A 15,125-nucleotide genomic window follows, 5' to 3' on the forward strand; every position below is an offset into this window, starting at 1 on the left:
TTCATAGATTCTGGTGGTTGCTGGCAATTTTTACAGTCCCTTGGCATATAGACCTGTCACTCTAATCTCTGCCTACATCTTTATTCTCCCCTTGTGTTGTCTGCATGTGTGCATGTTCTGTCCTCTCCTTATAAGGACAACTCTAATCCCCTATGACCTCATCTTAATTTACATCTTACATCTTAAGATATATTATTTGGACACTATTCCAGGTAGGATCACATTCTGAGGTTCTGACTGGACATGAATTTTGGGGAGTGGGGGGAAGGCACTATTGAACTCAGTACAGCATATATATTTTTTTTCCTTGAAAATATATTTTAAGTAAGATAAATGCGTTGTTAGTTAATTAAACAAAAATGAAATTTTGGGAAGCAAAATATCTCTTAACATTTTTTATATGCTAATTAGAGTCAAGGAAACATTAAAATAGAGTTTCTTTATCCAAAAATCATATGTTGGGATTTAAAAATATCTAAATAAGTAGTCTTGCCCTGTGTTAACTAAGAAATCCTTTCAGAAAAAAAAAAAGAATTTAATGAATATCCCTACTTAGATTCTAGTTATAACTTACATGCAGTTTTTACTACTGTTTATTGTGTACTTAATCATTGGCTGAAATAAAGATTATTCAGTTATCTAGCAATGACAAGTGAGATTATCGCAAGTCTTCTTTTTAGAATTCTACTACTTTTTCTGCTCAATTCTTGGATAGGAACATTTCATGGCCACACACTTGCAACCTACCGCAGATTATAAATTTGTAATTCCCTGCTATGAGTAGACAAGCACTGCAATCATTAGTGGCACTGGGGGTAAGGAATTAACAGTTCTCTTAATCATGGTCATATCCTTTCATGGATGTCATAACTGACATCATCCAGAGAGAACACTAAAGAAATCTTACTGATGTGCTAAGTTTATACAATGAACATTTTGAAGTAGATATTATAGTTAGGTAATTCAGCAACATTTCTCTCAACCAATAACACATTCTGTATATAAATATGATAACTTTAAAGAACACTAGTTATTCTTCAGTTTTCAGTGATTTTATATTAAATCACCTTCCAAGAATATTGATTCTTCCAATGTTTCTATTCCCTAAACAGCTCTCCTAATAATTCACGTGTAGGGCCAAAGTGAATACCTGATGTCACTAAAAATAGTAACTCTATGTTCTTCTTTATTTGTGCTGTATTGACAAGGAAGATCATATTCCCCGTAAACTTACCACATTTCTATTCTATTTGATGTGTTGGAGGAAGATGAATTTAACAACTATTGTGACTATCAAGTACTCTCTTTCACATTGTGGATTTCTATTTCATTGCCATCATCGAGCTATATGTAGCCTATTTTTACTTTTTAATTTGTCAAATGCTACTCAAATTCTCAAACTTATTGCTGGAGTACATAGTCATGATGGATTAGATTCTGATCTGCTGTAATCTCAACTCCTCAAGGATGATAAGGAAGTTTGGTACAATTTTACATAACACAAACAATAAAACCAGAACTATTGCTGAAAGAATGATGAACAGAAAGGGAAAAGGTAGCATGCTCTGAGTTCTTAATGAGTGTAAAAAGAAAAAAATGGCATGGTCTGGAAAGAGCCTATAACATTTTAGTTCTTCTTTTATTCCAATTCCAAATTATATTTAACCAATTGATATCAATAAAAAGAAAAGATGACTGGTAACACATGATTACTGATGTTCAGGAGTGTGGGGAGGGGAGTTTTGTACCATGGTGTCACAGGAAATTAATTTCAATTGTTGTCTTTTTATAGAATTAATGCTTATAACATTCACTGGGCTGAGAATCATTTGTGGCCCTCTCCATTCTCCATACTTGACTTGTAGCATAGTGGTTAAGGAACAGGCTTTGGTATCAGATTAGTATGATTTGACTCCTTTAGAATATCCATATTTATTGAGGACCTGTAGGTCTTCTAAGCACCAGAGAAACAGCAACAAACAAAACAGATAAGGTTCCTGTTCTTGTGAAGCCCACATTCTACTGAGGGAGGTAGATAATTTAAAAATAAACAAAACAAATAAATAAGCAAGATAACATCAGATAGATAAATGCTCTGAAAAACAGGAGGGAACATATAATAATGATTTTGGCGAGGTTTAAGGTGGTTGCTACTTTAGATCGGCATCAGGAAAATCTTGAGGAAAGTTGCTTTTGAATCAGAACCTGAATGAAGAAAGGAAACCAGTAATGAAGTATCTAGGTATCCCAGCTTCCTGGAGTTTCTCCATCTGTAAAATAAGGCACGGGCTGCTTTGATGATAGAATGTGGGAATGAATGAAAAAAACTTAGCACTAACCTAATAAGTGCGTGAAGCCTTCCTTGTGGCTGGCTGTCCTTATGACATCAAAGCATAAAGCAGGGTTTGTTTTAACCTTGTTAACAGCAAAGTAAGTTACCAAGTTACCTCAAGTATGTGAGGTTAAACTCATCCTCTCATCTCTAGATGTCATTTCACAATCCATCCCTCTGGATTAGTCCATACCTGGGGATCCATAAATATGGTTACTCTCACTATCCATCTACCTCTAAGTTAGCTGGGCAAATAGCACAATAACGTTTAGATGGCCAAATCTACATTTAATGCATCTTAAGATTTAGTCCAGGATTAACATAATACTCTGCATTTTAAGATATTTTAAGGTTAGCAATTTAAACAGAAGTCCCCAGAGGCTGTGGCCTTGTCTTGTTGATGCCACTAGTATGGTTACACAGCTAATTCCATCAGAGCCATTGAACCAAGTGTTAGTGTGTGTGAAGAGAGTCCATGAGTCAATTGCCAGCACAGAATTCTTCCTGACATAGGAAGGCAGATGATCTCAACTTTTGAGTGTATACAGTGCAGATTTCTAGTTGAATGGCTCTTGACAATAGTGTCCTCTGTAACATAATGCCTGGCCAGGAGCCAGTGATTATGCCACCATACAAATCACCGTGCATCTGACGCCAGAACGCCTCTGTGCTTGGTAACAACAAGAGTTCTCAGTCCTGGTGTTCCACAAGATGTTGCATTGGCTCTTTTATTCTTTATCAGACCCTGGAATTAAAGATTTTATTTAGATGGTTTTCAGGAAATAAGTGATGGCAGTGGAAAAGGAAAAGAGAGGAGATTTTAGTGTAGTTTAAGAAATAGCTCTGCTATTATGCAATTCCCATTAGGATGAAATCAGCCTATGTTTTGAAACCTAGTTTTATTAATTGTTTAATAGATATTTTCACTTTAAATCTCTTGTTTAATTATAGAAGAAAAACAGCTTGGTTCAAACTGTTAGCTAATGATCCATGTATCATTTTAGTAATTGCTAGCTTCTTTCAGAAATGCATTAATTTTGTAAGAATTATAGACTTTCAAATGTGAGAACAGAGAGTTTTTAAGATCAATAAATTAGAACACTTATAATTCATTTCAAATGTTATTTTACTGTAACATATTATAAACCTAAAGTTAGTAGAACACTCAAGATATTATAATCCTCTATTTTAATTTACATTTAATTGTCTTTTTTAGGATTAAAAGTAGATCATACTGTATTTGTCATTGATGATGTAAATGAAATTTAAGTTACGCAGTGTTCTATTCAAAAGGAATTATGCACCAGTTAAAATATTTAAATATTTCATCTCCAACTATGAAATTGTCTACTGATTTTAAATAACAGGGTATTCTGGAGATAACTCATCAGAGCACTTTCACATTAAATAAGTAGATCTAAACATCTTATTTGATAGCAATAGCAATTATTCAAGATGAGGGAACACACAGAACCCTAAATATTACTCGTAAGTGCAATATGTAACACTTAAAGAAATATTTTTCCCAATGAAGCTATAGTTGCCAATGTTTCTTCTTTTTGGTGGCTTTTCACTTAGTAACACCTTTTCTTTTCTTATTAGCTAGATATAGCCATTGGCCAACTATGAAAACTCTAAGAGTCTCTTGGCTAGCAATTCCAAAAGAAAAGAAAAAGATAATTGAAAAGGTTTCTTGTGGTTTGAAAATGCCTTCCAAATATTCATTAAACATTTAAGTGAGTAAATTTGTAGAATATGTTTCTGACATTGGCACTGGTTCTGTGGTATTTCTCTGATCAGATGGAAGCGCTGTGTGTTATGCAGAGTGCATTCAGTTCATTCATGCATAAACAATATCATTTTCATAAATTAAAACCTCCCCTGCAGAAGGAACATCTGTGCCTGCCTTTGAATAAAAGATGGTGGCATGTGAGTTACTCCTTGACTGACTGAAAGAATCTTTATGTTTAGAATGAGGTTATACGTGCAAAATGGGGGGGGAAAAATCAAAACTAACTTGCAGTCTTCATTCCTACCTTACGAAAAAAATCCACAGTTAGATTTCCCTGCTTGCTGTTTTAAAAGCTGAATTTCTTAAAATGTCATCCTCTCATTTCTTCTGTTCACTACAGCAACAGTTTTTAGTTTGCATGAAGATGTCTAATTTTAATTACAGGTGAAATTGAGCTGCTGAATAGATCACACAAGATCTGAATGTTCACTTCATGGTCTCCTAGGCTGGAAGGTTGGCAGTGTTCAGATATCATATCAGTATTATGTCTCTTAAAGAAAGAACAGTGAAAGCAATCTTGGATATAGGAAGCAACAGCTTGATTCCAAAATAACAACTCTGTTTCACTTGGAATGAGATTATTGCATTTTGGATAAAGTTGGGACTAACTTAAAAGTATTTCTGCCATGTGATGAAGGCTGATGGAAAACATGCTAAAATGATATATTTTAAATTGCACTCAAACATTTTTTTAATGTTGAAATATTCCTTGCTGCTACTGTCACAGCTTGACATAGCCCCATTGGCAATGTTATTAGTATGGCTAATCGTTCCTGTCCATTAGATTACTCACGTTTTTCTGGAGCAGCTTGCTAAATGAGGTCAGCTTTCTGGAACCCCTAAATCACCAATGAGAAGGAGATTAAAGGAACAAGCTTGGGAAGGGAGGTAGTCATCCAATGTGGCATCCGAATCAGAGGGAGAACAATGGAGTTACTAATGACAGTAATCAGAGCACCACAGTAGAGCCAGGGCACAAGTGCCAAAATGTTATTCCCTAGAAATTGTTCCTGTCAGTCAATACATCCAGAGGGAGAGAAATGCCAAACTTTTTTAGTGGCCTTACTGATGGACAGAATCATCTCTAAGTTTTTCCAGTGAGTTCTGTTTATGAAACAACAGAATACTCCAGAGGGGATGAGGAAACAATTACACCTTCCAGAAACATATCATAGTACAAATAGTATATCTTGAGTACAAGTAGTTCATTACTATTTGTTCCTGAAAGAATTATTGAAATCACATTTATATTACAATGATAAAATGCCACTTCTTCGATTCTTTTAATTAAATCATTTCTCCCTGGCATATTCTAAAGGTATATCACTTTCTCTTTGGGATAGGACTGCTTTGCAATAGAGAACATTTCAGTTCAGGAAAAGGTACAGATAACAAAGCACCAAGAAAATGGTAAAAAAAATTTTAATATGTTTTAAAATATGTAGACAAACTAAGCTAGGTTACTTGTGTCTTGCTTGTTAATAATTAACTAAAACCGTCTTTTGAAAAAAATAGAAGAAAACACATAACATAATCATTTAAAGGAATGGAAACCAAAACCAAAACCAAACAAAAATACAACTGTTTGTCTCTCCACAACCCTTACTCCACCCCAGCCTCATATTCCAAGTAATGAAATACCAGTGTGGTCCTTTCATTATCTACAAAGAGCTGGTGACTCCCTAAGCAAGATAAACAGACTAGACAGTTTGTGCTAAAGTAAACTTTTCTCTTTTTATTCTACAAATAGAATTTAGTATTTTTTTTTAAACTCAGCAAGTAAAGCAACTATCCTGCTTCGGAATTATTTATACTTTTTAAAAAACCACTTTAAGAAGAAATGCAACAATTGCTCAGATTTTCAATACTATTTTATTGCAACCGGATGAGTGTTTTCTAAATTGTGCATTACACCATAATATACAGGATTACAAACAAGATTACAGTACAGATCGATTCCAGTGGTACCAGTATCACATCTCAAACAGCACTTATTCTGGACTGCATTTTACATGCAATAGCTATTGTTCTAATTATGAATTAAATGGTTTGAATTTATTTAAGCTACTGTACTAATTGACTACAATAGATATAAAATCCCAACATCAACAACCTGATTAGATTTAGGCTCAGATTCATTACATGAATATATGACAAACCACCATTTGTGTGACTATGTATAAAATCATGCATTTATATTTTCTGGAAACATCGATAGCTTCAGATTCTCTGTAAAATCATGGAATGCGAAGGAGTAAAAGACTAAAAAGAAACAGTGCAAATTGTATGTGATAGTCAAGCAGCTTTTGATTTAAAGAAGGGTATGTTGGCATTTGTTTATAATATGTATATACAAGCTTGTGCAAGTAATGTATTGAATTGATATGTTTTGATAGGGAATACATCTCTTGTTTTTATTCATCCTCTTAAGAATTATGGATCTGGTTATCATTTTAAGGAGAGGGAAAGACTTTAAAGTGAAATGAATTGCTCAAATTGTGCAATTTTTTTTAACAATTAGAGAAGAAAGAAGTGCTAAGGCAACACAATAACTTTCTAAGCACTTTTCTGCTGGTTTAAATTAGTTAAATTATTTTGTATAAATTAGATATAATTCTACTTTTCTGATATGTATAAAAATTGATGAAGCTGCATGGTTTTAAAATAGGAAATCCACATTATAAAAAGTCATTAAAAATTCTGTACAAAATCACAACAAAATAATTCAGCATGGGAAAGGTAACAAGTAGTAAAATGCTGGTTGAAAAATATATATTTATATATATTTTAATTGGCCCATTACTAGTTTAAAAATTGCATAGATCCTAATTATTGCTTGTGATTTTGTTATCCCGATCAGATAATTAATATGCTCTGAATACAGCTGCACCAAATTTGTGGTGCATTTTTTTTTAACTTTACTGTATTTTTTTTAAAATAGAAGAGCTATAGAAAATAATACATAAAGTGAACAGGAACTTTGATCCCCTGTTTCTACCAAAGGCAGTAACGACAATAAATACATATATCACTTGAAGCTTGGAGTATTTGCACTTTGCAGCAGTAGTACCCAAAGGGCTGCCTTTTGTAAACACGACAGTCACTGTAAGCCAGTGGGTTCGTTTCCCAGGGACGGTGAAACTGACGTGCCTCTAATCGTGAAAGATGGCATTGAGCTGGGCACTCATGACTCGCTCATGATGTGAATGGCTATCGAAGGACATAATATTGTCTATAGGGATCTCACAGCGAGGGGCAGCAGCGCCCGAGAAGATTGATCCGTGGCTTTGGGCCCCTGCCAGGGTCGCTGCAGGATAGTGCATGGTAAAGGCATAATTTTTCTCAAACTCGGCGGACGGTTCGTGTTTGAAAGAGAAGTTGCCATTGATGCTGAGCGGCGGGCTGAGGGGTCCGTCAAAGGAAGGGCTGGTGCAATCAGTCAGAGGGCTCTCAAAGAAGGGCTCGAGCGCGGCGCTGTAGGCATGCGGCGGCGGCTTGACGTGGAAGACATGGGAGCTGTCCATGGTGCCGTAGGGCGGGCTGGGCAGCCCCGGAGACTGGTAGGCGTAGGGGTGCACAGGGAAAGAAGCGCTGGCAGTCGGCAGGTGCGGAGGCATGTCCTGGTTCTGCTCAGGCAGGAAAGTCCGAGGATTGAGCTGCAGGCAGCCGGCAACCAGGTTGGTGGTGGGCTGGGATAAGCCCTTGCAGAGCGTCTGTACAAAGGAGACCAGGTCAGGGCTTTTGCCGGAACGCAGAATCTCCGACAGAGCCCAGATGTAGTTTTTGGCCAAGCGCAGTGTCTCGATTTTGGACAGCTTCTGTGTCTTGGAGTAGCAGGGCACTACCTTGCGCAGGTTGTCCAGCGCCGCGTTCAGCCCATGCATGCGGTTCCGCTCCCGGGCGTTAGCTTTCATGCGTCTCAGCTTAAACCGCTCCAGGCGCGCCTTGGTCATCTTCTTCTTTTTGGGGCCGCGTCTCTTAGGCTTTTGATCATCGTCCTCCTCTTCCTCTTCTTCCTCCTCTTCCAGGTCCTCCTCTTCTTCCTCCTCCTCTCCCCCGTTCCTCAGCGAGTCCTCTTCCGCGTTCATGGCTTCGAGGTCGTCCTCCTTTTTGTCTGTCTCGTGCTCCTCGTCCTGAGAACTAAGACACTCGTCTGTCCAGCTCGGAGGACCCTGCGGCTGAGGCTCTCCCATCAGCCCACTCTCGCTGTACGATTTGGTCATGTTTAGCTTTCCTACATTCAACAGGGGAGAGGGGAAAACAGAAAAGGAGAAAAACGCTACATTCAAAAACTACATATGCCCCCAGCTTCTATCCACTAACCCTGTGGAAATGCATGTGAAGAGAATTACCAGCTGATTACAAAATGGATGCCCCTGAGGAAAAGTTAAATGCAGTTTTATAGTGGCCTGCGTGTGCCCTGCTGGTACGAAGGAGGCTGGACAGGGCTGGGAGGAGGGGAGACAGTATGTGTTATAAGTACACTTCCGGTGTATGTTTCCTTGTGATTAATTTAAGTGTGTTTATGATGATTACCCGGTAGGATAATGTGTGTGAAAAGGAGTGTACATTTTGGCGACTTTATGTTTATTTGCATGAGTTCAAAGTCACTCACAACTCCACAAAAATGACGAGTTTGAAAATTGCAATCGTTTCCATCTCTGTTCTGGCCTCTGGGTACTCGGCGATTAAAGTTGAAGAGCCATTACGTAATTTACTAACGCTGGCAGTGATTTTTAAGAAGATTATACTGAGTGGGGATTGAAAAGCAAATGCATGGCGGAGGAAAAGTATTTTTCACCAAATTATTTCACCATCAACGAAACATGTGGTAACAAAAGTGGGCAGGGGTTTTCCATCCCACCCTTGCCTTTATTTTCTCGCCTCCCACCCCGCTGGCCCTCTGCTGAATTTCCACCTTGTATAAAAGCGCTTACTAGAGGGCCAGGGCTGGGGGCGCGGCGCAGAGCGCTCTTCCACGCGCCGGGGATCAGGTGCGGAAGGCTCCTCTCTAATAAACAGCCCATTGAAAGGGCCGCCCGCTCTTTATTGGGGCTTTTCAAAGTTCGCCTCAAACCTCCCTTTAAAAGATTGAGTAATTATAATGGTTAGCGATTGGCAATGGCGAAGTTGCCGCTTCTAATAAGGAAAATAAAAAGCCTTCAGTGAGACGACTGAATTTCTGGCACCTGCAGTGGCTGCTGGGGGCTTGGCCGACTCTGGAACAGTAACAGGTAGCCGAAGTGGGTCTCTCTCCCTTTCTCCACATTTTTTCTCCCTCTCAATTAAACTACCTCTCAACTCGGTTTATTTTCCAGGGTGTGTATATTCAAAGTATCGATGCCCCTTTCATTCACTGAAAAAATAAGTTGGCACACCCAATGTGTATAAAATACATGTACACAAAATAAATCTTGGTAACGTGGGGTTTTTTTCCCCCCTTACTGGAGGAAGTGAAATAGTTAAGTAGTTACTTGCTTTCAGAACTTTGAAATCACCACTAGCAAATAGTCACAGAGTTAGTGGGCATCATATTTTTAAAAATTCAAAGACGCTCCTATACTTTCCCCCTTAAAAAAAAAAAAGTGAAACAATTTTTTTTAAAATTAGAAAGCCCGCAGTGGGTATTTGAGTGATGCGAGTCAAACTGTATGCGTATTCGCCTGCAATTATGGAAAGGAATGCCTGTCTCAACACATACACGCGCTCACAAACGCACACGTACAGAATATGTGTACATCTTCAATTGCTGCTTTTATTCCCAGCAAAAATGAAAGGATTGTAATTACCTGTAGTTGTTAGTAAGTCCTGAGCAGTGATGATCTCATAACCCTGGGGCCTCCGAAAGCCGTGCCTTCTGCGTGGGGCGAATTCCTCGTGTCCAGGCGGCGCGGGCGCTCAGGTTATATAGCCGAGTTGGTGATGCTGAGCGCGGGCGGGGCCGGGAGCAGAGCGGCGAGCAGGTTCCTGCGCTCCGCGTCTGCGCACGCGTCTGGGCTTTGCGCTCCCTTCCCTTCCGCCCTCCTCCGCCTCCCCCGCCCCCGCCCCCTCCCTCTCAGCCTTGCTCCTCTCCCACCCTCCTCCGACCCAGCTCCCCACCCCCCCCACCCCTACCCCCGCCCCATCTCCTTCCTCCCCGGCATGCGCCATATGGTCCTCCCGGTCCAGCCAAGAGCCGGGAACCACGTGACTTGCCCATTTGTATGCCGCGGAGCGCTCCATTCCGGCCCCTTTGTGGCCAGAAGAAAGTGGCCCATCTGTCGCCAGTTAGAGACTCCGCGGACCTGTTTTTACCCGCAGGAGAGATTAACCCTTTCAGGCGGCAGAAGGGGAGAAGGGGCGCGGGGGGGAAGGGGGAAAGGGGAAGGAGTTTGAGAGAAGGGAGCGGGAAAGCTAACACTGACTGGGTTTAGATCAGACTTAGTGGCCGGCGCTGGCGCGGTAAGTAGGGCACAGGTGAAAGAGGCAGAAGCGGGAGACTTCTTTGGATTCCTCGCCCAGGCACTGGCTTCCCAGGCACTCCCTGCCCTCTCTGCGGTGTCCATCTCTTGGTTTCTCCCCCTTGGTAGACACTTTGCTCATTGGCGCCAAAGGGTGGCTTCTCCCAATCTCCATCAGCCCCTTAAGCTAACATACACTATTTATCATACGTATAAAGACGGCTTCATCTGTAAACGCATGCGTGAAAGTAGTCCCTAACCTCTGTTAACTGGATCCCCCACGCCCGGCCCCAACAGTGTAGAAAATTTCGTACCTGTCATTCTACTTCACCGTTACGTGGAGCCCGGCGCGTCCTGACCCTCAGCTACCCATATCCCTGGAGACTCCTCACTATGTCCGTCCCCCTCTGGCCTGTGGTCCTTGTCCTCAGAGCGCGCTAGTCCTTGGCTTCTTTGGCCTCCGGAGCTCTCTTGCATGAAACCTAGAGGACTTCTCTGAAGCTCGGATTCTGCCTTTTAACCAAGGCCATTGGATCGATGTAAAGCGTGCCCTTACCCTGGTTCCCTAACACAGGCTGCCTTGCCCCCCTTAGTTCCCACTTTCAGACCTGTAAATGGAAACTTGGTTGAGACAAGCCTTAAAGGGAGGGTGCAAAGGGCCTGTGCTAAAGGGGTCTTTTTCACTCCTCTTCCTAGAAAGGTCATTAGTACAACTCTGGGAAGGGCTGATGGCCACAACTTCTCCAGACCTCAAAGACTATGGTGTGACCTCCACCTTGCAGGTCAAGCAAAAACCACAGAGCTTCCTGACTAATTCTGAAGGAGCCATATTTGTGTTTAAATGGTGATCATTCACTCGTTCCCACCAAGGCATGTTTCAGAATGATACACTTTTTAAAGTTGGCTCTATCGCTTCCCTGCCCCCTTTTCTCCACCAGATTCGCCTCTAATCCTCCATTAACTAACCCCTTATCCCATCCCAGACCCGTGTCCCCTTACAATGAAAGCGTTGAACTAGAATTGCTTATTTAAAGACAATTGCTCTAAAAGCCCCTTGAGTTTGAAAACAGTGTCAGGGTTGAGCGGTGCATCTGGGAACCAGAGGGGGGATACGGAACCGGAGGGGAAGAGAGTCCTAACGTGATAGCTGGTGTCTAGAAGGCTGCGATGCAGGCTTCCCGGTCCAGTGCAAATCTGAAAGAGGAATAAAGGGGTGTGAGACCCGACCCGTTGCCCAAAGTGTGGCATGAACCGTGCTGAGTTTCCAGGGCAGAACTGTACAGAGTTCTGGTTTTCGAGTTCACTCGTCGGTGTACAAACATCACAGAAGAGGATCAAAGAATTCACCCAGGAGCCTAGTCTCAGTATTTACCCCTGTACAGTATATATCTTAAATGAAGGGTTAAAACTCGAGGGGCATCGGAGTAACAGCCTGCAGAGGCCGGTCCACAACTCGGAAGTCCCAGGACACGAGGCGGGTGGACCAAGTGCTGCCACTCTCCCGGCAGCTGCCCCTACGGCCTAGCCCACCGTGCCCACGGGGACGTAGAACTTGTGCCCTGGCTCTCATTTCTCAGTCTTAGGGGAGCTTCAGAGGAGATGTTGGGGGCAGGGTAGAAGAGGGTTCCAGCTGCCCCGAAGGCCTGGGGGGGCCTAGGAGATTCTCCCCCACCCCCGGAAGCGCAAACTTCCCCGGTTCGCGACACCCTGTGGAACACAGGAGATTCTTGGTGGAGCCAGATGTTCCTGGGCGGGGAAGGAGAGGAAACGCGGGGGTTTCGCCAGCCGAGATTCTAATGCGCAGACTGCGGGAATTACTACACTCGCTCCCTCCTTCTCCTCCTGATAAATTCACGCGAATCCCTCCGCTCATCGTTGGCCCAGGCCTGGGGATCTGTACAAAGAAAAGACCACTCCGGGTTGTCCCAGAGACCTGGCGAGGTTCGGTGTCACCCTGGCTCTCAGTGAGCTTCCGGGCCCTCAGCGCGCAGGTGGGGACCCGCCTGCGCGCCGGCAATGTCTACCTCCAGCGCCATCGTGGCTGAGATTGCCCGCGGGCCTCCCGGGAGGCTGCAGCCCGGCAGTCAGACCTGGAAGGGAGGAGTCCAGATTAGGCCTGGATTGAGATGCTTTTTGTTGGGAGGGGAAGGGGGCGAGGAATTGTGCCAGAGGACGGTGGCAGCGGAAACGCCGGGAGTGGACGGACTGCCCGCGCGGCGGGGCTCAGTACCGCGGATGGTCGCCACGGCACCACCCGGCCGCCTTATTTTCTTCTCCTTCTCTGGACTTTGTTTCGACGGTTGCACACTTTCCCCCTCCCGATTCCCTAAATTCTCTCCCTCTCCCTCTGTCCCCACCGCCCTTGAGCGGTACACCTTCTCCAGCTCCGGTCCCCACTGGGCGCCGCAGGCTGCTGCGCGGCACGCGAACCGCACGCGCGGGCAACAAAAGCCGCTTTCATGACTCACTGCCCTCGAGCAATGGCCCAAATCTGTCGCCCCCCGGGTCCCCGCTTCGAGCGCGCGGCGCAGGCCGGGCGGTCCCGGCCGTTACAGCGGCTGCCAGAGCGCCGGCGGGAAGGGGGGCGGCAGGAGGCGAGTGGCCCGGGGTGGGGAGAGGGGAGTGTGGCCTGGGCGGGGAGGGTGGGGAGGGGGAAGAGGCGTGTGGCACCGCCGGTGGAGGGGAGGAGACGGGGGGGATGGAGGCGTGAGGCCGGGACTTAAGGGGTGGGAAGCGTGTAGCTGGCGGGGGAGGGTGGGTGGTGCGACGCATTCACAGGGCTAAGATAAAGAGCTGGGGCCGGGCCGGCGTCCCCGGCGGTGACCTGTTTCTCGGGGAAACAGATGCTCGCTCTTGCAAAGGGAGGTCTGCGTTCAGTGAAAGAATTAAGTATGGCCAGGGCGGCCCCACCGACCTCGAGCGGCGCCCGCGTCCTCTCTCCACCCCTCCCAGGAGAGGGGTATCCCGGCCTGGGCATGATCGAGGGGCGGGAGGTGGTGGGGGGCTAAGGGGCGAGCCAGCCCGTAGCGTGCTAGGTCCGCAGGAGGAGGAATGGGAGCTACGCGTTCCTCATAGGCCGGGTAGCTCAGAAGCCCGTGGGAGGCCGGAGGGGGAGGTTGCGGGTTCTGCCCAGACCGCGGGCTCAGCGCGGAGTTTGCGCCCACGCCTCCAGGGAGGCCACTGGGCGCCAGGATCCTGCCCAGAGGCTGGAGCTGCCCGGGCTCGACAGGCGGGCGGCGGGGGAGAGACGGGAGCAAGAGACAAGCTATTAAAATGCCTCGCCGTCGCCCCGAGCGCAAAACCCGTCCTCCCCAAATCTCCTGGGCTTGCGGCATAATCTTAATTAAGATAATTGATTCATATTGCACCTGCGAGAACGGAAAAAAATTGATTCCAACCCCCAACCCCACAAATCGCTTAGAGCTATTGGATGGAGTACGACGCGGCTGTGATTTGGGGAGTGATTTAGCGCCGGGCTTCCCCAAATCGGCCTGCCTGGGCTCTTTTATTTATTATTTACCAGCTCCTAATCCCTCCGGGGCGTGGGTGGCTCCCCTCACGGCGCCTACAGACCTCGAGGGACTTCATCTCTGATTCCGGGTCAGAAGTGAGAGGCTTTCCTTAAACTATCCCATCCAACACTCATATCAACAACGCAAAATCAACGCAGCTCCAAGCATTGGCAGGCGCGGGTCACTGACACGGTTGTTCAAGGCCTCATAGCTTGGACATGAGCTATGTGTGTGACTGTGTGAGTGTGCTTAAGTGTACAAGTGTGTGTGAATCTGTGAGTATACACGTGTATGCAAGATTGTGTATGAATGTATGAGCTCTATGAACGTGTGTGACTTGTTAGTATGTGAATGTATAATTTGTGTCAGTGAGTGTGGATGTGTGTGTAATTTATGTGAGTGTAAGTGTGTGGGGTGTGAGTGTGCATGAGTGAGTATGTGTTTGTGGGAGTTCCTGCTCTCAGGTGAGGAGTGTAAACAGAGGGCTCACACCTGTTTCAGTTGGCTTGGGAAACAGCATGCGGTCTAAAGGGGACGGCAGCGCGCGTGGTAACTGACAAACGCCCGGTGTTTGCCAACATTTGCCTTAACAGAAATCAACAGGCCAACAAAAATCCCCGGTAGCTGTTGTTGCTGCTTGTGTGGAGAGCAGAGACACACCGACGGCACTTGAGCTTCTCCTGAACAATGGCTGCTGCAGTGGGTTGGGGGAGAAGATCGAGCAAGTTCCTAAAGGCGAGAAGCCTGGCAAGCCAGGTTTAGAGCCCCAGGCAGCTTGCAGGAGAAATGGCTTCCTCAAGGTATCAGCACCGTGGACAATTCCTACTGCCTTGGCCCTGGAATTTGCAGTATGAAGTTTCAGCAAAACGACTCCCCTTTCAGTGGCTTTCGCTTTTTCCTGTTTGCCTTCTTTCACAACACCACTGACTACCACATCCCGAACGTTTAATCAAAGAGCCCTGTTAATCTGCATTTAATTAGCCACCTTCTTTTCAGAGTAGGTTTCCTGGAAAACTAGATATCCAGGTTTAGGGGTGGGGGAAAGCTTA

The 15,125-nt window shown here is 44.7% G+C and overlaps 1 protein-coding gene across 1 annotated transcript; it reads right to left on the bottom strand.

The window, feature by feature from the left end:
* Positions 1–7,276: 7,276 nt before the first annotated feature.
* Positions 7,277–8,347, bottom strand: NEUROD1 (neuronal differentiation 1). The gene has a single exon (XM_061202850.1). The coding sequence runs from the start codon at positions 8,345–8,347 to the stop codon at positions 7,277–7,279; it is 1,071 nt and encodes a 356-aa protein (XP_061058833.1).
* Between the last annotated feature and the right edge of the window lie 6,778 nt (positions 8,348–15,125).

The sequence above is a fragment of the Eubalaena glacialis genome, chromosome 1 (genome assembly GCF_028564815.1).
Source record: "Eubalaena glacialis isolate mEubGla1 chromosome 1, mEubGla1.1.hap2.+ XY, whole genome shotgun sequence".
NCBI classification, from domain to species: Eukaryota; Metazoa; Chordata; class Mammalia; order Artiodactyla; family Balaenidae; genus Eubalaena; species Eubalaena glacialis.